This window comes from Rosa rugosa, chromosome 2 (assembly GCF_958449725.1).
Source record: "Rosa rugosa chromosome 2, drRosRugo1.1, whole genome shotgun sequence".
Lineage (NCBI taxonomy): Eukaryota > Viridiplantae > Streptophyta > Magnoliopsida > Rosales > Rosaceae > Rosa > Rosa rugosa.
Window position 1 is genome coordinate 23,406,889 of NC_084821.1, and position 22,584 is coordinate 23,429,472.

General features: G+C 41.7%; 2 protein-coding genes across 3 annotated transcripts; both read left to right on the top strand.

Moving 5' to 3' along the window:
• The first annotated feature begins 2,661 nt into the window (after window positions 1-2,661).
• On the top strand, window positions 2,662-4,803 carry LOC133733702 (alpha carbonic anhydrase 7-like). Its single transcript, XM_062161344.1, has 6 exons — window positions 2,662-2,809; window positions 3,253-3,470; window positions 3,561-3,770; window positions 3,888-4,055; window positions 4,136-4,189; window positions 4,405-4,803. The coding sequence occupies exons 1-6, from the start codon at window positions 2,680-2,682 to the stop codon at window positions 4,489-4,491; spliced, it is 867 nt and encodes a 288-aa protein (XP_062017328.1). The 5' UTR covers window positions 2,662-2,679; the 3' UTR covers window positions 4,492-4,803.
• An 11,626-nt stretch (window positions 4,804-16,429) lies between these two features.
• LOC133729354 (protein argonaute 5-like) lies at window positions 16,430-21,624 on the top strand. 2 transcript variants are annotated; one of them, XM_062156869.1, is made up of 22 exons: window positions 16,430-16,829; window positions 17,047-17,276; window positions 17,368-17,517; window positions 17,613-17,746; window positions 17,841-17,950; window positions 18,237-18,358; window positions 18,462-18,594; window positions 18,711-18,827; window positions 18,915-19,034; window positions 19,116-19,187; window positions 19,274-19,393; window positions 19,481-19,634; window positions 19,722-19,843; window positions 19,935-20,075; window positions 20,153-20,292; window positions 20,378-20,440; window positions 20,520-20,583; window positions 20,683-20,818; window positions 20,910-20,983; window positions 21,107-21,201; window positions 21,293-21,324; window positions 21,409-21,624. In XM_062156869.1, the coding sequence occupies exons 1-22, from the start codon at window positions 16,485-16,487 to the stop codon at window positions 21,567-21,569; spliced, it is 2,835 nt and encodes a 944-aa protein (XP_062012853.1). In that variant the 5' UTR covers window positions 16,430-16,484; the 3' UTR covers window positions 21,570-21,624. The 2 variants fall into 2 exon arrangements, with proteins under 2 accessions (XP_062012853.1, XP_062012852.1); XM_062156868.1 differs by having other exon boundaries at window positions 18,711-19,034.
• The last annotated feature ends 960 nt before the right edge of the window (window positions 21,625-22,584 follow it).

A 22,584-nucleotide genomic window follows, 5' to 3' on the forward strand; every position in this document is an offset into this window, starting at 1 on the left:
CGGACTCAGTAGGCTGCTGGGCCATCTGTGTGAGAGAAGCCAAATCCACCTCAGGCTCAATGGCCCCAAAAGTTTCTCGAAAGAGCTTTTCCATCGCAGGCCAATCCGCCACTGTTCCTGGTCGGAGTTTGGAAAACCACCTAAATGCAGCTCCAGAGAGAGAGGTGCCAAAGATCCTGCACTTGAGGATGTCATCATTCTGGTACTGGCCACATTGCACCTTGAACCTGGCCAAGTGAGTTATCGCATTCTCAGTGTCTTCCCCTGAAAAAGTAGAAAATATGATATTCTTATAGCCCCTCGGGAAAGGCGCGAGCATTATATGCGGCGGGAAAGGTCCCTCATAGACCCCATCCATCTGGGCCCTGGGATTGGCCAAACGGATCATTTCTTCCACCTCATCACGTCTCACGTACTCAGGACCAGGAGGAGGAGGTGTCGCCACATTCTGGCGGGCAGCAGCTTGCAATGGTATAGCTTGGATGGTATTTGTTGTTGCTCTCTCTCCCACCTGTACAACGCGAGTTGTAACCGGCTGCTGTAGAGTCACGGTCGGCATGGGCATCTCCTTTGACAGAGCTGTTATCTTAACCGGGTTGCCAGCTTGGTCAATCCCGTAGTAGCTTCCTGGCAACTCTTGATATACATTTTCTGCTCCATCACTATCGTACTGAATGAACACAGCGGGATCGGACAGAGTTCCAGTGCCTTTCGATGCCTGCTGTTTCTGTCCGGCGGTCTGTCCACCTGACAGTGTGGTTCTTTCCTTGCTGCCGCCAATAACCAGGGCCTGTTCCTTACCTCTCAACTGAGTGGTAGCAGCGGTCGCGGCAGGTATAGCGGTACTGCTGCTAACCTTTTCCCGCTGGTTTGGCGGCACATATTTACTTGAACCAGATGGTTGGCCAAGGGAACCAAGGATAGCGTTGGGATCTCCTAACGTCTTGTTCAACACCTCTTTAGCTTGGTTCAACTCGGCTCTTTGCATGGCCACCTCGGTTGCGAGATTTGCTCCATCCTTGCGAAGACCTGCCATATCTGACGCTGTTTGCTTGGTTTGATTCGCAATAGCATCCATGATCCCCTTGTAGCGCTGGTTTTGCTCCTCTGCGATAACTGAAGCATGAGCCATCAAAGTATTTTCAGTCTGTGTGATTTGCTGTTTAGTCTCCTCTGCCTGTCGGGAAAGACGCTGGTCTATTTCGCGTATGCGCTGGTCCGCCTCGCGTATGATCCGATCTGCTCTCGCGTTTTCCCTTGCCAAATCAGCAGCTAGCCACCTGCTATGATTTTCAATATTCTCCCGGATGATCGCGAACGCGACCTCGGGGGTAGCTCCTTCTGGCACAGGCTTTGCAACAAAAGCCTCTCTTTCTCTACTTGTCGCTGCGTTGGAGGTGGCGACAGTGTCAACCGGCTCGTTGGCCTGGTTAATAGTGCCAGTCTGACCCTCAGTAGCGGTCGAGTGACTCTCTCCCTGTTCAGTCGACATATCGGAGAATTGGGGATGAAGAGAGAATCTTTGAATTACTTGTTCTTCAGACAGACCACGACAATCCTCGCGAGGGTGCGGTTTGTAACTGGAGGTCTTGTGTTTTGAGCAGTTAGCGTAAACCTTTCGGTAAGGGTTTTCGCTTGATTTCCCAATGGCTAACGTTCACGAAGAAACACTAGTCTGGTCCCACTGGGCGTGCCAAAATGTTTGGCTCCAAAACCAGTTGGCTTGCAAACTGTCTCTTTTGAACGTGTGATTGCGCAGGCGTGCCAGCACCGCGGGGTGCAGTCGTTGGGGTAGTCCCTTGACCTGACTTCTTCTTCAAGCGCTGTGGACGAGGAGAGCACCAACCTCGTCACAGGGTTCTTCTCTAGCCTTTCGGAAAAGGACTTTTGCCTTACGGATAAGGACTTTGGGTGTGATCTCTTCGGTCACCAAAATCGATACTCAACGTTGTAGGTTGAGCAGAGCAATCACTGGGAAATCTTGAGAAAGCACGGGGTTTGCTAAAACGTATCTTTAGCTTCGCTGGGTTGCGAGGGCGTTACCCTTGCTTCGCTGGTAGTAACGGTGGCGGTTGCGCTCGCAGTCGGCTCCTGGGGAGACTGGGACTGGAAGTACGGTCGCCGGGTTGGTCTGGTGATGCTAGCAGTCGGCTCCTGGGGAGACTGGGACTGGATTGCGGTCACCGGGTTTCAACAGGGTTGAAGGTTTGCTCCGGGGAGGCTTAGTAATCGCTAGGATTGATTGATATCAGAGAGCGAGGTCTTCTTCTGTCCTCGAAACCTAGTATATATACCTAGGGTTTCGACTGCTCCTTGTTGTAGAAGGATTATTGATTGAAGTTTCCTAATCTTGATTCCAATAAGGTTTCGTTCTCCTCACGGATCCCGGAATGGGCGAAGCTGTAACTCAAACCCTAGTAGGCTTATTTTTGGGCCGCAGGTATCGGCCCGCTGCGCTAGGTCCACTAAAGGACATTGCCAAAATTACTTTTGGGCTCAAACAGAAGTATATCATCACTATTTTACATGAGTCTAGTCATGGCCGGTCCCGTACGATGAAATTTAGAAAAAGGGTATGTCATCGTTTTCTGCGTTCATACTACAACAGAGGCTGATATATATAGTGAATTAGTGATATGCTATCCTCTATATATATAAAGCTATCGTCCATATGATCATATGCTCCCAGTGCAGCTTGATCGCAGCTCAAAAATGTTGAAGCTACCCAGCCTATTAGTTTTGGTTTGCAGCATTGTTCTTGTTTTGCATTCATACCAAGCAACCTCACATGATGAACATGATGAAGTTGGTGAGGGCAAGCATATATGATCTACTATATGGTGGATATGAAACATTTTATTATTATTATTATTCATGATCTGTATATTTTAAGAACGCACAGAAGGAAATATTTGCTATGTAATAGCATGTTTTGATTAGAGTGTCCTTGGATTTATGAATTCCTTCTAATGAGTTTACTTTATAGAGTAGTACGTACTCCATGTCCATGAAAACCTACTTATATGGTTATTATCAATTTTAGAGTGCATCTGGATGAAGGGATATAAAAAGATGGTTTGAGTTACTTGGAGGTTAAGATGTTATAATCTCATATATATTTATTAATTTATGGTGGGATTTGATCACTGGATTTGTCACTTTAAATATTCCTTAACTAGTACTTCCAAATACCTCATGCCCTTAATTAGATCTAACCATACATTTACATGTTTCTTATTGTTGATGGTCCAGAGGATCAGATGGAGTTTAGTTATGACGACGACAGTGAGAAGGGGCCAGCTAGATGGGGAAAGATACGCCATGAATGGAGCATGTGTAACAATGGATCGTTGCAGTCTCCGATCGATCTGTTAGATGACAGAGTTGATGTAGTCTCAGATTTAGGGACACTTCAAGGTAGCTACAGGGCTTGCAATGCCACTCTTAAGAATAGAGGCCATGATATGATGGTAAGAAAAAAACGAGAGAGAGAGGGAGCACTTGAAGTTGGATTTGGTGTAATCTAATTCTAATTCTATCTCTATAATTTGTGGATGCAGTTGAAATGGCAAGCTGATGCAGGATACATTCCAATCAATGGAACTCAGTATACAGTCAGACAATGCCACTGGCACTCACCTTCTGAACACACCATCAATGGCAAGCAGTTTGATTTAGAGGCGCATCTGGTTCATGACAGTCCAAATGCAAGCATCGCTGTTATCGGAATCCTGTATAAGATTGGAAAACCTGACCCATTTTTGAAACGGGTAATCATAAAATTCTTACATTCATGATCCGACCTGCATGTGACTCCATATTATTGCATTTAGTTTTATCACTCTCTCTTATGCTTGTTGTGCTTGATCGATTCTGTTTCTGCTCAGATGATGGACCACTTGGAAGACTTATCTGATAGCAGTAAAGAAGAGAAAGTGATTGGTATGGTTGATCCAAAGCAAATAAAAACTGTCAGTACAAAGTACTACAGATATATAGGCTCTCTTACAACTCCTCCTTGCACACAAGATGTCATATGGACCCTTGTTGGAGAGGTTTAATTTCCTACACTTTCCACTTGTTTCTATAGTTTTTAGTGAGAAAACTGGATCTGAATCTCATTTTAACTCATCAGGTGAAGACTGTCTCTAAAGAACAGGTCAAATTCCTCCGCAAAGCTGTTCATGATGTAAGTTCAATACCTACTCGATCTCTAGAGTGTGATAATCTCTTGCCATATATGCTGCATGTTATACTGCACTGATGAATCAGGATCATGTAATTAACGGTCTTGATTCGGAATCTGGCAACGTAACTAGTCAAACAATTTGGCAAAATATTTAATTTGCATATGCATATAAAAACATTGATATATATGCAATACTAATGTGGAAGATTTTGCAGGAGTCAGAAACTAATGCAAGACCAGTACAACCGATAAACAGGCGCTCGGTGAAACTTTATAAACCCAGTACACAGGATCAGAATTGAATATACCTAGAACTTTGTGGCTCAAGCATCACAATCTATCATTTATTGCAAGGTTTGACACTAAAAGACGAAGGATGCATAGACTAGGCTATATAAACAAATAATGTTCATTAGGATTTCTCTAGCAGATCTTTCTTTTTACACCCTTTTTAGCTTCTTTTTACATCTTTTATGTTACATGCAAAATTCATATTGACGTACTGTACGTAGAGAATAAAGCAGAAATAATGAGAATTACTAGAAAATACAAGAGTGGAGGGCCATGTATTATGATGAATTAATTAATCAGGTTTAAGTGTTTGGCTCAGAATATATTGAATGAGTGTGATCAGGTTTAAGTGTTTGGCTCAGAATATATCGAATGAGTGTGATATATTGTATCAATCTAACGCAATAAGCTAGTTTGACTTCAGTATAAACATCTTCTGTTACCACTCATCAGCAAAAGATTAATTATGCCTAGTACTAAGATGAATCAGTTCACAAACAAGATTCTTCATTCTAGAATCAATGGTGCCTTTCAGCTTCTGGTAATCAAGGTGGTCCAAAAAAATCTTTTAAAGTTATAAACCTTGACATTTTGAAGGCAAGTATCAAACAAGTGAAACCAACAATCTAACAACTAATATATAATGTGAGCTCTGACCAATAGGATTCTAACCAGCAAATAATAGAGCACCTAAACATTGTTAAATAAGTCTTATTCAGACAACAGACATGATGTGAGCAGTGACCAAATGGAATCTAACCATTTATATCCTCCAACTTTGGATTCTTATATGAATCGTCTCTTTTAACCAACTGATGAATGTACTACACATATACACAATTAATAAAGTGATGGTGATAATGACGAAAACTAACTACATGATCAGTAGCCTTTTTCTAAAGAACCTTAGCCATGCAGTGAGCCACAAGATATCAGAGAAATTTTGAGCAAAATCACTTATAAACAAACTTTAATAACTATATACTGTGCTTAACTACTACTCATTTTATGACATTAAAGTACTAAATGATGGACAAATATTCTACCAAACGTGACGATCGACTTCTGGTCCTACCATTCTGGCAAGGACTAGAGCACCAGTCTTGTTCTGCATAAGAAACACCCTCCAACTTCAGCATTGGTTATCACCCCTCTTTAGACTAGAGCACCAGTCTTGTTCTCTTCATTGAAATCCCTTGTTGCTTTCCTGATCTCTTCTATGCTGTAGTTGAACAAAGAGTACTTTAATCCAGCAAGAATATCCGGAGATAAACATGTCGACATTGGAGAGCTTGATCTACCTGTTAGACTGGATTTGAGAGGACTTCTGACTGTTGAAATTGAAAGTGGAGAGCTTCTAGCATTAAAGGAGTGCAACTTCTCAGTCTTCCACTTCTTTAAGGCCCTCCTATACAAAACTACACATGCAATCAATGCTAAAAGCAGTAGTGAAAACCCAACAACAGACCCTGCTATATACAAGCTCCTTGTGCTGTTATTTGGCTTTACGACAGAAATTGTGGGAAGAAAACCAGGAGCTGGGGGTGGAGAATCTGGAATATTGAAGTTCAGAACCGGAGGTTCTCTCAAGGGAACTAAAATAGTTGTGTTTGGAAATATAGTTGGATTTGGTGGCGCTAAATTATTGACTAACCATAAATCTTCTGGAGAGATGCCGAACCTCTTACTCAACAGGATTGGTACATACGATGTCTATCTAAATGCGGAGAGAATGGAAGAGCTACTGCTCCGGCAGCGGTCTGATCGGGAAGAAGTTCAGTCGCCGGAGCCTACTGGTGGTCGTAGGTTTGGTCTCCACCCTGAGCGGCGGCGGGGTTGGTCAATAAGGGCCCCGGATCTCCCGTTATCTGGGCTAGTTCGTTCGAGGGCGGAGAAGGAGGCTGGAGAGATGCCAGTAGTTGAAAAAGGAGAATCTGTAATGGAGGTGGACCAGACAGTTATGGAGGATGAATTTCAAACGGGTCCGCCGTCGAAGCGGCAATGCATGGTGTCGCCGGGGGAGGTGATGCCGGTGGAGGAGCTGCGGGAGGTCCCAATTTTGGTAAGTAACAATTTCTCAAAAGCTTTGATGGGGATCGGGGATTCACGGCAATCACAATTGATGACAGCGACAAATTTGGGGTCTGAGTTGAATCAGTTTTCAATGCCTTCCTTAAAGTTGTGTGCAAATGGAGGAGTATATTGTGGGGGATGACTTTAATTCTCAAAAAAATCTTGCAGCTAAGTCCCAAAAGGAGTTGATTACGTATAGTTCTAGAACCTTCCAAAAAAAGAAGGCTACAACTTTGCATGCAGGTGGTGTTTCTGAGACGGATTCTAGAACTTTCCAGAAAAGAAGGGTTCTGCCACGTCTGCTCAATCCTTGACAAGGGTTTCTAGTGGTGAAAGTGGGAGGCAAGTGGAGGCTGTTTTGTCTCCCAAGACATCCAAGCCTACAAAGAATTTGTTGGATGTCCCTCTAGTGAAAGAGAAGGATGCAAAGAAGGGTTTTTCTCTTAAGAAGTGTAAGGGTGTTGTTTCGGTGTCGAAGACTTCAAGCAAAGGACGTGCTCAAAAACGTCTCTCCGTGATGGGTCCGGACTCGACCCATCACGAGCCATGAATATATTGCGCTGGAACTGCCGAGGACTTGGGAATCCTTGGACAGTTGAGGGGCTCAAAGGGTTGGTAACCCTAAATCATCCCAGTATTTTATTTTTAAGTGAAACTAGATTGACAATAAATGAGATGACAAGTATCAAAAGACAGTTAGGGTGGCGTGGTTGTTAGTCTGTTTCTTGTAAGTTTGTTAAGAAGAAAGGTGACAAAGGAGTTAGTAGGTCTGGGGGAATTGCATGCACTTCTTTGGACTGAGGGTATGTCTGTGAAACTCAACACTTACTCGCAAAATCATATTGATGTTGTTGTGGGTGAGGATGGAGATTCGAAGAGGTGGAGATTTATGGGTGTGTATGAGCACCCAAAGGTGGAAGACAAACATCTTACTTGATCCCTTTTGAAATCCCTTGTTTCGAGTTGCGGTTTACCTTGGCTGTTGGGGGGAGGGGATTTTAATGAAATACTCTTTAGTTGGGAGAAGGAGGGAGGCTTGGTGAGGTCCAATAAACAAATGGATGGCTTTAAAGATGCGGTTGATTTTTGTTCTGTCTCTGACATCAAGGCGGTCGGTCCGATGTTCACCTGGTCAGGTGTTCGAGGTGACTAGTTGGTGAAGGTTAGGCTTGATAGGTTCTTGGCTTCATCTGGATGGTTTGATTTGTTCCCATGCTCTAGGGCACTTAATCTCAAGCCTAACAAATCCGATCACTTACCCATCATGATTGAGGTGAGATGTGCTCGAGCTAAGCATAGAAGGAGGAGGAAGAGGTTCCGGTTTGAGGACTCTTTGCTTCATGAGGAGGAGTGTAGAAAAATGGTGGAATTGGGTTGGAACAGTGGGACTGGGAATGACCCTTTTTCCACCGTTTGCAACAAAATTACAAATACAAGGGATGTGTTGATGGGTTGGAGTCACTCTCACTCTAATAGGCTTAAAGAAGAAATAGAAAAAGTCAGAGATCAACTAGCCTACTTTTTTTATTGTTCTTTCTCAACTCCTTCTAGTGAGGAACGGAGTTTCCTTAAAGCTAGACTAAACGACTTATTGCTGAAGGGGCAGAGCTTTTGGAGACAACAATCAAAAGTTTTTTGGCTCCATGATGGTGATTTAAACACAAAGTTTTTCCATCAAAGAGCAAGTAATAGACGAAAGAAAAATCTCATAAAGGGTTTGATTGACGAAGGGGGTCGATGGTGTACTGCTGATGAGGAACTAGAAGGCATCATGTGCTGGACCATTGGTGGTGTTGGTCTGGTAAAGCTCATGAAGAAGCCTCTACTATTGGGGTCCTCGGTCTCTAGGAACACAGCTTCTTCCACTAGCTAGTGTCGAAGCTGCTAAAGTGATCTCAAGCACATGTTCGCCTGATTCCTCAGCGTCCACTGTGTGGCATTCCTGAGCTGCGACTGGCAAAGAGTACTTTGTTGGCAAGACGTACACCATATTGCAGGTGGTATCTACCACATGTTCTTCTTCTATGTCATCGCCAAGGTCCAGCTTAGGTTCATCCGCTGGGATGTTCAAGTCAAGCTCTTCGCTGAACTTCTTGGCGACATAAGCAACCAACAACTCCTCCTTCATAGGAGCCATGGTCTGGCCTTGTTCGAGAGCTTTGAGAGTAGGGACCTTTCTCAGCGAGTCCTGCCTCTGCTCCACTGCTGGAGCATCTTTTGAAGCATGAACCATAATACTCTCGATCTTCTTGGGTCTCCTCTGTAGACTCTCAGTAGTGTTTCCCTTGCCCCTCAGTCTCTCAAAGACTGAGGGTTTGGAATCTGGTTCCTCACTAAACAGCCTACGCCGGAAGCTAGACCTCCATGATGGCAAGGCCTCTTTCTTTGCAGGTGATGGAGGAGTACTCTTCTTTTACTCAAAGATTCTGCAAAAAACATTGGGTTTAGGTATCCCGGATGCAGATTTAGGGTGTTTCTGAAAATTTCTGGGCGCTACGAGGGGTTTAGCCGCTAAAGCTTCCATCTGCCTTTGATACTACTCTAGGGATTTGACCAGCTGCAAAGGCTTAATGAGACCTTGATATAGGCCTTCCAAGGTTCGCTTCGCCTCTCCAAAACGGCGTTGGAGCTTCCTCTTCTTTGAAGGGATGATTTCTACAGCCTTACCCTTCTCCCTTGTATACCACTACCCCTTATTGACGATGGAGGTTGAGGTCGGTGGAATGTATGGCTTAGTCAGGACGCCATTTTGCTTGCCCTTATCCTGGGTCTCTTTCTTCCTTTCTTCTTCTGCAGCCTGTAACTTCTTGAACTGATAGGAGCATTTTAATGCGACGTTTTAAATATTATTTCCTCATATTTACTTAGTTATTTCCTGAAATTAATCCTTCTTGTTTAGGAAAGTTTCTATTTTTAGAAAGTTTCTATTTTTAGTAAGTTTAATAAAAGTTTATATTTTCTAGGTACATCGGAGAAAATGACAAGGAAATGAGCTTAAAGACACATAAGAAGGATGTGAGACGTTGAAGATGACAAAGGCAAAGGGATGCAGAAATGAGCTGAAATAAAGAAATGGAGTATTCCTGGTCCGACTAGGAATCCTAGTCAAAGTAGCAATCCTGATGAGGCTAGGAAACCTGAGGGCACTAGGAGAGCATGTGGCTTCAAGATGACTCAAAACTGAAGATTCTTCTAGAATACTTGGGAATTTTCGGCAAAATGAAGAACCCTAGATATTATAGGGGTCTTGGAAGTAAAAGGAGTAATTTTGGGGGATAAATACATGATTTGTCATGAAAATAAAAGAAGATTCAAGAAGGTGACGTTTTGAACTTATCTTGGAGAAATTCAAGGGATTACAACAAGCAGAAAGGTTGAAAACAGGTCCAGATACATTCCTTGATGTCCACATTCATTCTTGGCCGAAATTAAGGAGATAAATCAGAAAATAATCATGTAATTAATTAAAAAATAATCTCCCTAGAATTAAGGTGATAATTTGAAGACTTCTGATTGATTGGATGACATAGCAGAGTTGACATGACATTATTTGATTGGTTGAAGCTGCGTGGCATGAGCAGATAATTCCTAGGAAATTAATAGAAGATTCATGAAGACTTGGAGACTAAGCTGCCATCCTCCTATAAATAGGAGCATCAACCACACCACTTCTCCCACAATTTTACACACCAAAAATTCTCTTCATTCTCTAGTCTTCAGAAGCTCTGCGTCTCAACCAAGGAGAAGAAGAAGTCATGCAATACATCAAGATCCTAGCCGCCATCCACCCTTGTGTCGTCCCTAGAAGATTGCTTGTTTTCAAGGATCTTCAAGTTCTTCGTCTCAAGGCTTTGTCATTCATCTTTCACAGTGTATTTTATACTTTCTTTTCTTTTCTTTTGTTTGATTCGAAGAGTTATGAATTCTAGTTAACATGACGTTAAGGGCAAAGTTTAAAGCCCGTTTATATGTTTTGAAATAAAGTTGTGATTTCTATATGTTGATTTATATGCTGCTTATGTGAGATTGTTTGATTGATTTTAGATTATAGAAAACTTTTATATGTATGTGTTCTTTGGTGGCCAACTTAGGATATATACATTTAATTGGAGCTAGATTTAGGTAAACAATTCACCTAATAGTTTTGTGACCCTAAATCATAAGTAGTAAAGGCTTTGGACAAAAGTCGAAATCAGTTAAGGAGGATTGCAATTAGATGATCTTTTTCATACTAGGTTGTGCACTTTGGTTGACATCTTTTCTTTGTTCTTCATGCATTGAATGTGTTCTTGAGTAGCTAGCTTTCTAGACTATGATTGCATGTTCAATAGGATTAATTTAGGTGCTTTCACTTAGATTAATTATTCAAGGAAAGTAAAATATGGGAAATCGTTTGCTTTCTAACGTTTCACATGGTCAACTTCTCTCTCATGACATAGAAAATCAACTATAGGAATTGAAATTGGATTTCATGCATATGGATGTGGTTTTGATCTTTGTTCCTTGCGTTCCACCATTGTATATATGTTTTTACATTTTCTTTATTTTATTTATTTTAATTTTTAATTTTATAATGCTTAAACCCCCTTATTTGTGTTTACTTGTATATATTTATTTTTTTTGTTTTATTTTTGTAAATAATACTTTTTACTTTTATTAATTATTTATTTATTTTTGCAATTACAGGTGTACCCTCAATCCCCGGCCAGAACGATCTCTACTTATTCTATACTAACGACTACATTTTGCAGGGTTAAATTGCGTTTTTGCTCTTAGCAGCGTACCATGAACAAGTTAGAGTCCTTCAGGGAGGAAGACTCTCCTGATCTACTTTTCTCTTTAGCGCTGAAAGGCTAGAAGTTTCTAGAGGGCGAGCCCAGCTTTATTGGCGGGAAAGAGCCAAAGCAAAAGGTCTGCTCGACTTCTTCATGCGACACCTGGATGCCACATTCTTCCTTGCATCGTGAGCAAAGGACAACAGGCGAAGCCTCTTTGATAGGCTTGGGTTTCTTCTTCACAGGCTGCTCCCTGTCCTCTTCCCCTTGACCTTTGGTTGTGAAATCAAGAGTTTGCCTTCTCTGGCCCTTTTTATTCCAGGCCACGTCCACCATATTGACCCCAGTATCAGGGAAGGGGTTTAGATCAATCAAAGCTGCTGCGGTCGTTAGCGATTCCCTCTGGAGACTACCATTATTCAGCCAGACATGAATATGATCCTTCAACTTAACACACTCAGCTTTATTATGGTTCCACAAATTGTGAAACTTGCAGTGTTTCTTCCCTTTCAGCTAATCTGGTTTAGAGAACGGGCCAAAGTCGGTTTTGACCATTTTCGCGGCTATCATCTTGTCCAAGATCTCATGCGCTTTATTCGCATCATATGTATATGTCGTGAATTCTAGCTTGGTGAATGCCACAGACTTAAGCAGTTAAGCTTGACAGGCTCCTTGCTGAGTTTTAACTGTTTAAGCAAAGAGCCTTTCTTTCCTGTCAGTTCGAACGTAGAGACGTCACCTTCTTCAGCCTCCTCATCTTCCGGGATTGCCTCTTCGCCCTGATAATAAGGATCATAGGTGGCTGGTTGGTAGCTCATGGTAGCCATTGTCCTGTGTTTCCCTGGGACATATGTTCCTTTAGAGGAAATCTTCCTTGCGTCAGTTTCTCTGAGAAGGTGCTCAAAACTACCCACCTTTGTGATCAGCTCTCCCATGAAGTTGAACAAGCTTCCATGCTACTTCTTACGTTGACGCAGTTCCAGACCTTTGATCGCCAATTAACCAATTCCTTTTCAGACAGCACCAAGTTCAGCTTTGCTTTCTGGATTTGGAAGCGCTGGAGGTAAGAGCTAGCTTGGTGAATGCCACAGACTTAAGCAGTTAAGCTTGACCGGCTCCTTGCTGATTTTTAACTGTTTAAGTTAAGAGCCTTTCTTTCCTGTCAGTTTGAACGTAGAGACGTCACCTTCTTCAGCCTCCTCATCTTCCGGGATTGCCTCTTCGCCCTGATAATAAGGATCATAGGTGGCTGGTTGGTAGCTCATGGCAGCCATTGTCCTGTGTTTCCCTGGGACATATGTTCCTTTAGAGGCATTCTTCCTCGCATCAGTTTCTCTGAGAAGGTGCTCAAAACTGCCCACCTTTGTGATCAGCTCTCCCATGAAGTTGAACAAGCTTCCATGCTACTTCTTACGTTGACGCAGTTCCAGACCTTTGATCGCCAATTAACCAATTCCTTTTCAGGCAGCACCAAGTTCAGCTTTGTTTTCTGGATTTGGAAGCGCTGGAGGTAAGCCACTGCAGAGTGGGCTGTTGAGCCATCTGAGTGAGCGAGGCTAGGTCGACCTCGGGCTCTATAGCTCCAAAGGTTTCTCTGAAAAGTTTCTCCATCGCTGGCCAGTCAGGCACTGATCCCTGTTTCAACTTGGAGAACCAAGTAAAAGCAGCCCCTGATATAGAAGTGCAAAGATCTTGCACTTAAGGCTGTCATCGTTTTGGTACTGGCCATACTGAACCCTAAACTTGGTCAGGTCAGTTGTTGCACTCTCTGTATCTTCTCCTGAAAAGGTAGAGAATATAATATTCTTGTACCCCTTGGGATAGGGGGCAAGCATGATATGTGGGGGGAAAAGGCCCCTGGTAGACCTGATTAAGGTCAGGCCTCCGAGTAGCAATCCAAATCATCTCCTCCACCTCTGTTCTTCTCACATACTCTGGACCAGGAGGAGGACATGTTGCTATTGTAGTAGTCTGCCGGACAAACTACGGGATAGACGCAACCTGGTTAGTAGCTGCTGTTTCCCCTATGCAAACAATATGAGGAGTCGATGAGTGTTGCAGAGTAGGAGTTGTTCCAGACTAGTGTTTTGCTAGTGCAACGATTTTGATAGGGTTTCCAGCTTGGTCAATCCCATAATAGCCTTCCGCGAGCTCCTGGTACACGCTCTCCACTCCATCGCTGTCATATTGACAGAATACAACAGGGTCAGCAGAAGTGCATTCGCCAATCTTCAAGAGCTTACTCCCCTTCCCGTTTGCAAGTGGAGTCTTAGATATGTCGCTCACCTGGGCCCTGTCTTTGCCCTTGGAAGAGGAGGTAGTAGGTCATACTGGAGATATAATAGCACTGCTGCTACCTTTTTCTCTGGCGTACGGAGGTATGTACTTTCATGACCCGGCCGACTTGCTTCTGGCACTGAGAATCGCGCTGGGCTCACCAATCGCCTTTTTCAGTACCTCCCTGACCTCATCAAGTTCGCCTTTGTGCATGCTAACTTGAGTGGATAGATTGGTCCCGTCTTGGCGCAATGCCGCGAACCCCGATGAGGTTTCTTTGTAAGAAACCGCAAGGCCCGACGCGATCTCTGTGAAGACAGCAAGGAGCTGGTCATACTGCGTCTTGGCCTCCTGGGAGCGTCGCTCCACCTGATCTCTGGTTCGCCGAACCTCTTGATCGATCTTCGCAAGCTCTTTGCTCAGCCTCTTTCTATGTCTGTCGCTAATGATCTTCAATATACCCAGTTTGTCCTCCAGGCTTGCATCCTCTGGGATGGGGACTGGAGCGAGCTCGTCGACAGCAGCAGCATCGCATGCAGCGGAAGCATCGATGACAACAGAAGTGTCAACTGCCTCAGTAGGCTGGACAACCGTGTTTTCGCCCTCTGTAGTGGACTAGTGATTTCCTCCTTGTTCAGGATCCGACATCGTAGGTGATGGCAGGTTAAGGGAAAATCTTTCAATAACTTGCTTTTCAGAAAGACCACGACAGTCAGCACGAAGGTGCGACATGTAACTGGAGGTCTTGTGTTTTGGGCAGTTCACGTAAACCTTTTGGTAAGGATTACTCCTTGACTTCCCAATGATGGCAAACGTGAAAAGACTCTAAAGCAAGTCCCACTGGGCGTGCCAAAATGTTTGGCTTCGGCCTAGTTTAGCTAGCAAACAGTCTCTTTTGATGCGCGAGCCTGTAGTTGTCAAGGCGTCCCTATACTTGACTTCTTACCAAACACTGTGGACGAGGAGAGCACCAACCTCGTCACATGGTTCTTTTCTATGCCTTACAGATAAGGACTTTGGTTGTGATCTCTTGCGTCACCGAGTCGATACTCAACGTTGTAGGTTGAGCAGAGCAATCACCAGGAAGTAGGAGAAAGAACGGGTTTGATAAAGCATGACTTTAGCTTCGCTGGGTTGTTAGGGCGTGACCCTGGCTTCGCTGGTTTCAACTAGGTTGAAGGTTAGTTGCTCCGAAGAGACTTTGGATAATATGAGAGATTAGTTGATTGAGAGGTTGTGTCTTGTTTACCCTTGAAACCTGATATTTATACATAGGGTTTCGGTAGTTCCTTGCCATAGAAGGATTATTGATTGAAGATTCCTAATTGGTCTCTGCTACTCGAATCCTATAAGGGCTCGTTTTCCTCACGGACTACGGAATGAGTGAAGCTGTAACCCAAAATCATAGTAGACTTATTTTTAGACCGCAAGTATCGGCCCACTGTGCTTAATCCTCTAAAGGATATTGCTAAAAATACTTTTGGGCTCAAACAGTTGCCAGAAGAAATTATAGATGCATGGCTAATATTTTGATACTTTCACTGCTTCATTTTGTTCCATATGTTAATTATTGTGCTTAAAGAATGAAATAATACTTGACTATTTGCAGTGGCGGAACTGTGTAAGGGTCTGGGGGGGGGGGGGGGGGGGGTCCAGACCCCTGCCAATTTGATCATTTCCTTAATTAGCTGACTCTTGCCCGATTTGAATACCTTAATTATTAGAGCTATACTATATTTGAACCCCACACCACCACTATATAATCTATCCTTTCTCTATTAATACCATACCTCAATGAATGAATTCCTTTAATCTTACTTTTTGTATTTGATTGATATTTAACTTTGTAAGATATATATCAAACATTGAATCTTGATCTCGCAAAAACTTCAATATAGTTGTAAAAGGACATTAACTACTGTTAATTATTTGTTCTTTTTATACTTCAATTTTATATTTAGGATGACAAAAAAAATGCTTTTACATTTGGAACCCCGCCCCCAAACTCTTAATCCTGGTTCCGCCCCTGACTATTTGTTCCCTTCTACAAGGGAATGAAAAGGGGAGATCAAACTACAACAAAATTGGTACAAAGGACTGTCAATATGACATTTCATTCCCTTCGATCTGTTCTTTTCATTCTCTTACTTTGGGTATCTGATAATTTCTTGATAGCACTACCTTGACAAGCATTTGCTCATCCTACCAATCCCTCTCCCATGTAGCTTAACCTTATGTGATTTTCTCTTTAGTATTGAGTTAGTAAGGTAGCGGATTCTTAAAGAGAAAAAGTAAATTCGATACTTAAAAACAACATGCAAGAAACCGCTTTGTCTGAACAGTAATTAATTGAGTCTCTTTTAGTCTTCACCTTGCTGAGGAAGTGATCGACAGCCTCTATGAGGAAGGAAACTCAACGCGTGGGTCCTACGCGCTTGCGTGGGGCTGACACGTGGTATCTGATTCGCGGGGAAGGATCCTGGGTTATACAAAACAAGAGTGGGAAAAAGGTTTAAAATTTTGATACTCTAAAAAGCTTCAGGAGGAAATTACCATAAAAGCCCTCACTTCGTATAGATTAACCACAGGTCATGGCTACGTACGTAGGCAGGCAGAGGTCACCAATCTCCTTTGTCTTTGACTGTGGTTCGGTATGTAACCGGTAGTTTGACCACGATGTGTGGGTGGGAGACAAGGGTAAATTCGTCATTGTGGGACTAGGCAATCCGCCATAACTTCCTACCTACGTCTTCTCGTTTTCTCAAATAACGCTCCTGCTCTCTCTCTCTCTCACTATATAACTCTCAGTTTTCTCAGATTCTCTCTCTCACTCTCGATCTCTCACTCCTATCACTCCTCTCTCTCTCTCGATCACGACAATGTCCGGACGCGGCGGCCGAGGCCGGCATTATTCCGGCGCTCGCTCTAATCCATGGCAGGGCGGAGGCGGCGGAGGAAGTTCAGGCGCCGGGACTCAGACTCCTTCTTATTCTCCACCAGCGGCCTCGTCAAGTTCGGCACCTCCGGTGGCTTCGCTGAGTAGCGAGATGGAGCAGAAGTTGACACTGGAGACGACGACGGACGTGGCTGTCGTGCCGCCGGCGTCGTCGAAGGCGGTGAGCTTTCCGCAGAGGCCGAATTTCGGGACGGTCGGCAAGAAAATTCAAGTCAGAGCCAATCACTTCCTGGTGCAGGTTGCAGACAAAGACCTTCACCATTACAATGTAAGACTTTTTTTAATTAAAATTCATGTAAATTGACGCTTTTACTGCACCTGCGGTAAATTTTGTTTACGCTGTATTCTATTTCTTAGTTAAAATGATGAGAAAAGGTGACATTTTTTTCTCCCTATATCTGAAGAAAATGAAGTTAATCACACTTGAATAATCGTTGATTACCAATGTACGTGGAGTTTTTGACGTTTTGATGTATCTGAATTAGGTTACCATAACCCCAGAAGTTGCATCCAAAAAGATCCACAGGGAGGTGATGAACCAACTGGTCCGTTTGTATTCCGAGACGCATTTAGGCAAGAGAATTCCTGCTTATGATGGCATGAAGAGCCTCTACACAGCAGGGCCATTGCCATTTTCCTCCCAGGAGTTTGTTGTCAAATTACTTCCAAATGATGGTCGTGCTGCAGCTGCAGGGTCTTCATCTTCTTCAAAAAGGTTATTGCTCATTGCTCGAGTTTTTGTTTTCTTTTTCTAGTTTTTGCTGTGTTCTAAAGCTTGTTTGAATTTAATATCTTTTCAATTACAGAAAGGATCGAGAGTTTAAGGTGGCTCTCACTTTGGCTAATAAGCCAGACCTTTATCAACTACAACAGTTCTTGTGCAGCCAGCGTGTTGAAACACCTCAAGAGGCAATACAAGTTCTTGATATTGTTCTTAGAGCTACACCATCGGAAAAGTAACAATCTGATCTACTCCTTAAAAAACTTTTTTTGATTCCTTTAATTTTCTGTCATAGTTTTATGTTGTTTCATTTTGTATTTTCTATCACAGGTACACTGTCGTTGGGAGGTCATTTTTCTCTACTGAGCTTGGGCCAAAAGGCAGTCTAGGTGAAGGTTTGGAGTACTGGAGAGGTTTTTACCAGAGTCTACGCCCAACCCAGCTAGGACTTTCCCTTAATATTGGTATTGTATTGACTATTGACCATGTTTTGAGCATTATACCAACTCAGAAGACAAAATTCCTTTGCTCCAACTCTGATCCAAGTTAATATTGCAGATGTGTCAGCGAGATCTTTTTTTGAACCCATTTTGGTGACTGAGTTTCTTGCTAAACATTTTTACCACACTGATCGTTCCAAGCATTTGCCTGATCGTGATTGTATAAAGGTACATATTAGCGAGTTATCAACATATCATTTGCATGAAGCTATCTTTACTCTGTCTTAAAGGTTCTTCCCCTAAGGTTTATTTATTTATTTTTATTTTCTTACAACAAGTTTATCAATTAGCACCATTATATGATATTCTTAATATCCACTTAAGGTTTAACATTTTGGGTTTAATTTTGTCTATTTACTTGTATTTGTTCAGACATTCTTTGCTTATGAATGAGTATTTACTTGTGTTTTTATTTCAGTGAAACAGTATGACATATGTTCATAATCATGCACAGGTGAAGAAAACCTTGAAGCGGGTCAAGGTAGAAGTTCGTTTAAGGGACTGGACCAAAAACGAAGAAGTTAAGAGAACTTACACAATCAATGGACTATCTGCAGAACCATTGGGACAGTTAAGGTGAGTATTTTATAATCTTTTTACCTGGTTATATGTAGCAAGCTTGTGTTTTACATATACGTATTTGTTTTGTTTGATAATGTTATTTAATTTTGTCTCTTAGGTTTACTTGTGAAGATGAGAACACATCAGTTGTGCAATATTATCGTAAGAAGTACAAGATTGATCTCAAATATGTAGCTTGGCCAGCCATTCAAGCTGGCAATGATTCAAAACCCGTTTACTTGCCTATGGAGGTTCTCTTGTTCTCGACTTCATAAACTGTTCATTATCTTGTGTGCTTCTCTTCTAACTAAGAATGGTAGTTGTCTTTAGATAGATGATTTGTCTTTTTCATCATAAACTTCTGCAGCTTTGCTCAATTGTTGCTGGACAGAGATACACAAAGAAACTGAATAAAAAACAAGTCACTAACTTACTAAAAGCAACTTGTCAACGTCCTCGGGACAGGGAAAATAATATAACACAGGTATACCATCACTGGCTGGTTTTTATTTTGACAATGAAATATTTCTATCTTCTATGTGCTCATACTGTCACATCTATATATGGACAGATGATTAGGGAGAAAACCAACAATAGAGACGATAAAGAATCTCTTATAAGGAGGGAATTTGGATTACAAGTGAGAGAGGAAATGGCATTGGTTAAAGCTCGAGTTTTACCATCTCCATTGGTAATTAAGGATCTTCAAATTTTTTGTTTCTTATGTTGTTATATACTTTTTTTCATTGAGTGATTACATTGTTGGCTACAGCTTAAATACCATGACAGTGGTCGTGAAAAGAGTGTTTATCCCCAGATGGGGCAGTGGAACATGACAAACAAGGTTGATCTCATTTACTAATTTTGATTTATGAGAGAAAGTGTGGTTTAAATCAAAATTATATTACTGATTTTTTTATTTAATTGTAGAAAATGGTCAATGGAGGTAGATTGCAAGTCTGGGCATTTGTCAATTTCTCCAGAGTATCCCAAGATATTACTTTTGAGTTTCTTGGGGCTTTGGTGGATGTGTGCAACAGTAAGGGGATGGTATGGCTCTGATTCTATTCGGATTACTAATTGTCATTTTTTCCTAGAACTGTTTGAATTGACTGGTTTCTTGATGACTCTTTCTAGGAGTTTTCTCCCCAACCCTTGCTTCCAGTACAGTTTTCTCATCCTGGACAAATTGAGAGGGTACTCAGGGATATTCACAAGTTGTCTGCTCAGAAAGGACGACAACTTCAGTTATTGATTGTCATTTTGCCTGATCAAAGTGATTCATCTTATGGTGAATATCAAACCAGGACCCTATACAGTACGTGTTGTCATGCAGCAAAGTGTAGCTTAAAATTTGATTATGCTGATTTAATTGCAGGGAAGATCAAACGAACCTGTGAAACAGAATTAGGAATTGTGTCTCAGTGCTTAGAGCCCCAGAAAATAAAAAGGTGGAATACACAATATTTGGAAAATCTTGCCCTTAAGATCAATGTGAAGGTTTGTTCTGTAGTGTCTGTACATTCTCTTGGGCATTTCCTGTTGGTTGCAACATTAAAACTTTGTCATAGAACAATAAAATATCTTGTAGGTTGGTGGACGAAACACTGTTTTAAATGATGCAATTTATAAGAAGATGCCTGTTGTGACCGATCGCTTGCCCACAATTATATTTGGAGCAGATGTTACTCATCCAGCAGCCGGAGATGACAGTAGCCCATCAATAGCAGCAGTGAGTTTGATCTTCTATTGTTATTTACTTGAAAGCTGTTGGTGGTGTTGTTTTAACCCTTTAGTTCTGTCTAACAGGTCGTCGCCTCAACGGATTGGCCAGAGGTCACAAACTATAGAGCAATTGTTTCGGCGCAGCATCACCGTGATGAAATAATCAAAGATCTCTATAAATCACACATATCTGAGAAGGGTTTGGTTCATGGAGGAATGATAAGGTTAGGAGTTTTAATATGTATCTGTGATTCCTCTTTCTCCTTTACAACCATCTTTCTTAAAAAAATCTTTGTTTCTCTTCTCTAGGGAACTTCTCGTTGCCTTCTACAGACAAAAAAGATTAAAGCCGTCGAGAATTATATTCTACAGGTAATTTTTTAGTTTTTTTCTGTTCAGTCGAGCAAAATTGCATGACATAACTGATATATGATCTGTTGTTACCTGACAGAGATGGGGTCAGTGAAGGCCAGTTCAGTCAAGTTTTGTTACATGAGGTGGATGCTATAAGAAGGGTATGTAACAGAAAATAGGCAACAACAATGCTCGTGATTTACTATATGAAAGAGAATGTTTGAATTTATATCTTCTTCCTTCTTCTTTTTATAAAACAGGCTTGTGCCTCTTTGGAGGAAGGATATATGCCAACAGTAACGTTTGTGGTGGTACAGAAAAGGCATCATACTCGCCTTTTCCCTGCTGATCATAGCAATCGTGGTCAGATGGACAGGAGTGGCAATATTCAACCAGGTTTCAAGTTTTTATCTCCATTTTCACCAATAAATTTAACTTATTTTTTCTGGTTTTGAGTGTTTAACTGTTTCAGCCTAATTGTGTTTAGGTACTGTTGTTGACACCGAGATTTGCCACCCTACAGAATTTGACTTTTATCTCAACAGTCATGCTGGAATCCAGGTACTGTTGTGTCGTTTGCTTACAAAATCGTGGTTTTGTCAGTGGTCTTCATGTACTGCTAAGGATGCACATTTTGTTTAGCGGTTTAATTTGAATTCTGCTGTGGATCTCCTGCTTGTATAGGGAACGAGCCGTCCAGCACACTACCATGTTTTGTTTGACGAAAACAGATTCACTGCCGATGGTTTGCAAGTTTTAACAAACAATTTATGTTATACGTAAGTACACAGATTTATTCATTCATTCATTCATTTGGAAACAAATTTTCTTTTCAATGACTTTGAAAGTTGGATCCAAATAACATTTCAGGTACGCAAGGTGCACCCGATCGGTTTCTATAGGTACTCTCTCTTTTTCTTTTTTGCTTGCATCATCTATTTTCCTTGGATTTTGCTGTTTCCTAACGTTTTGTCTTTCGCGTGCAGTGCCACCTGCTTACTATGCTCATCTGGTAGCTTTTCGAGCACGGCATTACATTGAGGGTGACTCATCCGATGGAGGTTCTACAACTGGTGGGGGTGCACAGGTTCTCCGAGCCCTTCCGGAGATCAAAGAAAATGTGAAAGAAGTTATGTTTTATTGCTGATCAATAATAAATTCTATTATCTATCGAAAAAATAATAATAAATTCTATTATGTGATGGTGAAAATGACGATTATGTAGTGTATTTTTACACAAGTCATATGGGGAGTGATTTTACAGGTATCCTAATGGATAGGGATGGCAATGGGAGGGTAGGGTAAGGGGATTAAATTATCATCCTCATACCCGACTTCATTCTCCATCCCCTTACCCTCCCCAAACCCCGTAAAGATACTGGGGATTCCCCCCATCCCCGTCCACATTGGGGATTAGGTCCCCGTACCCGCCCCAATCCCCATTAACAATATTACTAATTTATTATATAAAAATTTATACAAATAATTATGGATTGTAAAATATGAAGTTAAAATCAAACATAAAAATAAAATAAATTTCTTATTTCAATCAAGGAAAATTAACATGTTGATAAAGATCTTTTATTAAAAGAATCTTCCTTTTTTTTAACATATTTATTAACATAATTTAAATATTGACAAAAAGATGAAGTTTACATAAATATTTATTTATAAATAATATCAAAAATATATATAATAAATAATATATATTTCAGATAATTCTTATTAGGTGGGTATGGGGATGGAGATCAAAATACCATCCCCGCCCCGTACCCGATTTCAGAATTCGAATACTGGACATCCCCATCCCCGTTACCTGATTTCCCCTGAATTTCTCCCCGTTAGGGTCGAATACCCTATGCGTAACCTACCCGATGGAGATTTTTGCCATCCCTACTAATGGATGACCTCTCTTTTTACAACCCATTCCTTATGATTGGTTATGTTATAAATGGGCATCATCATATGATCCATGATGCAAGTTCCAAGGGCCAAAACCTCTCTTTTGCAACCCATTTTCTATGATTGGTTATGTTGGATATGTTATATGATTGGTTATGTTATGTATGTTATATAGGGGCATCATCATAAGATCCACGATGCAAGTTCCAAAGGCCAAAATAAATTGGATAGAATTGGTATGTACATGCATGTAGAATCGC